This window comes from Colobus angolensis, unplaced genomic scaffold (assembly GCF_000951035.1).
Source record: "Colobus angolensis palliatus isolate OR3802 unplaced genomic scaffold, Cang.pa_1.0 Scaffold204, whole genome shotgun sequence".
In the NCBI taxonomy this organism is placed as follows: Eukaryota; Metazoa; Chordata; class Mammalia; order Primates; family Cercopithecidae; genus Colobus; species Colobus angolensis.
Genome location: NW_012115200.1, coordinates 4,631,360 through 4,633,165, shown reverse-complemented (window position 1 = coordinate 4,633,165; position 1,806 = coordinate 4,631,360). Strand labels below are relative to the sequence as shown.

Below are 1,806 nucleotides of genomic sequence, written 5' to 3'. Positions count from 1 at the left end.
GTGTTAACCAGGATGATCTTTATCTCTTGACCTCGTGATCCACCTGCTTCAGCCTCCCAAAATGCTGGGATTACAGGCGTGAGCCACCGCGCCCAGCCTGGGGATTTTCTTTAGGACATGTTCAAACACATGTGAAAGCAGAGAGAAAGGTACCAAGGTTACCATCTATCCTTGTGGCTGAGAGCTACACCTGGAGCCGCTGAGGACTGGGCAGGGAGCCCTCTTGGGGCCACACTGTATCTACCGATGGGGCCACACCCCTTCCCCCACTCTCCCCAGTTTGATACCTGTGTGAATAGATACCCCTTTGTGCCTTCTTGCTCTAGGTGCTAACTTTGAGTACATCATCGCAGAAAAAAGAGGGAAGAATAACACCGTGGGGTTGATCCAACTGAACCGCCCCAAGGCCCTCAATGCACTTTGCGATGGCCTGATTGAGGAGCTCAACCAGGCACTGAAGACCTTCGAGGAGGACACGGCCGTGGGGGCCATTGTCCTCACCGGCGGGGATAAGGCCTTTGCAGGTGTGCGCAGCAGCGGAGGCCTTTGTGTCTGGGCAGATGTGGGAGGCACGTGTGGCCTTGGGAGAAGCCTCCAGACTGACTTGTACCCCTGTGATGGCGGAGGCACGCGCGTGGGGACTTCCTCACATATCCAGTGAAGACGGGCATGGGAACAGCTTGCATGAGCAGCTTTGTATATGCTGGAGAACCGCATGTGCTCCCCCAGCAAAATAGCTTCTTCAAAGGGATTCAGGTCCTTGGCAGTCAGGCTTTACACAAAGTCTGTCAAGGGCTTACGCCCTGATGAATATGCCCCGCCTCTGTGGGCGCCTCCCTTGCACCTGTCACCTGCCCCAGAACCCCTCTGCATGACCTCTGTTACAGCTGGCATGACAGCGTTCCTACAGCTGTCCGCGTGGCCTGGTGTCAGCCATGCCCAGCAACCCCAGTGCCCGTGTCTGGTGTGCTCCGAAGCTCCCTGTTGGTCTGGGGGATACAGGCCAGGCGGGCTCTCGGCTCTCTGGTAACTGGAACCTCCTTTCCACTCCTGCTAGCTGGAGCTGATATCAAGGAAATGCAGAACCTGAGTTTCCAGGACTGTTATTCCGACAAGTTCTTGAAGCATTGGGACCACCTCACCCAGATGAAGAAGCCAGTCATCGCCGCTGTCAATGGCTATGCCGTGAGTATTGCTGCCAAGGGTCTTCTCTTGTGGCTGAAGGAACTGTGCTGTGCATACACAGCATGACAGATTTTTATTTTGAAGAGACCTTTAGTTCCCAGGCCAGCAGCCTCCTTTCCTGCCTCATGGTGCTAAAGAGCCAGGAACTGTGCAGAGACACCTCCTGGCATCTGTTTTTTCCATGACTGTTCACCTGACAGCTTCTCCCCAGCAAGCTTCTCTTCCAGGGCGGTGGAAGAGAGGTGTTGCCTTTGGCTACATCTATAAACTGGCTTCTTTTGCTGCCCTTAAAAGCTCTGTGTCCTGGGACTGTTTGAAGTGCTGAGGCTGATCTTGACTTGTAGGGAAGCAATGTGATCATTTCATGACGCTCCATTCCATGGAAGCCAGGGGTCTGCGGGTGGAGTTTTCTCGGCACAGCCACACTCCCCAGTCTCTGTGGCTGCATCTTGGCCACAGCAGCAGAGGTTTTTGGTTTTTTTTGAGGCGGAGTCTCGCTCTGTTGCCCAGGCTGGAGTGCAGTGGCGCGATCTCGGCTCACCGCAAGCTCCGCCTCCCGGGTTCATGCCATTCTCCTGCCTCAGCCTCCCTAGTAGCTGGGACTACAGGGGCTGCCACCTT

The 1,806-nt window shown here is 55.2% G+C and overlaps 1 protein-coding gene across 1 annotated transcript in view; it reads left to right on the top strand.

Annotated features, from left to right (window-relative positions):
* Window positions 1-1,806, top strand: part of ECHS1 (enoyl CoA hydratase, short chain, 1, mitochondrial) — an 8,834-nt gene that overhangs the window by 430 nt on the left and 6,598 nt on the right. The window contains exons 2-3 of the mRNA XM_011941995.1: window positions 300-524; window positions 1,058-1,229. Coding sequence (XP_011797385.1) covers window positions 300-524; window positions 1,058-1,229 — 397 coding nt within the window. The remainder of the gene's footprint in view (window positions 1-299; window positions 525-1,057; window positions 1,230-1,806) is intronic.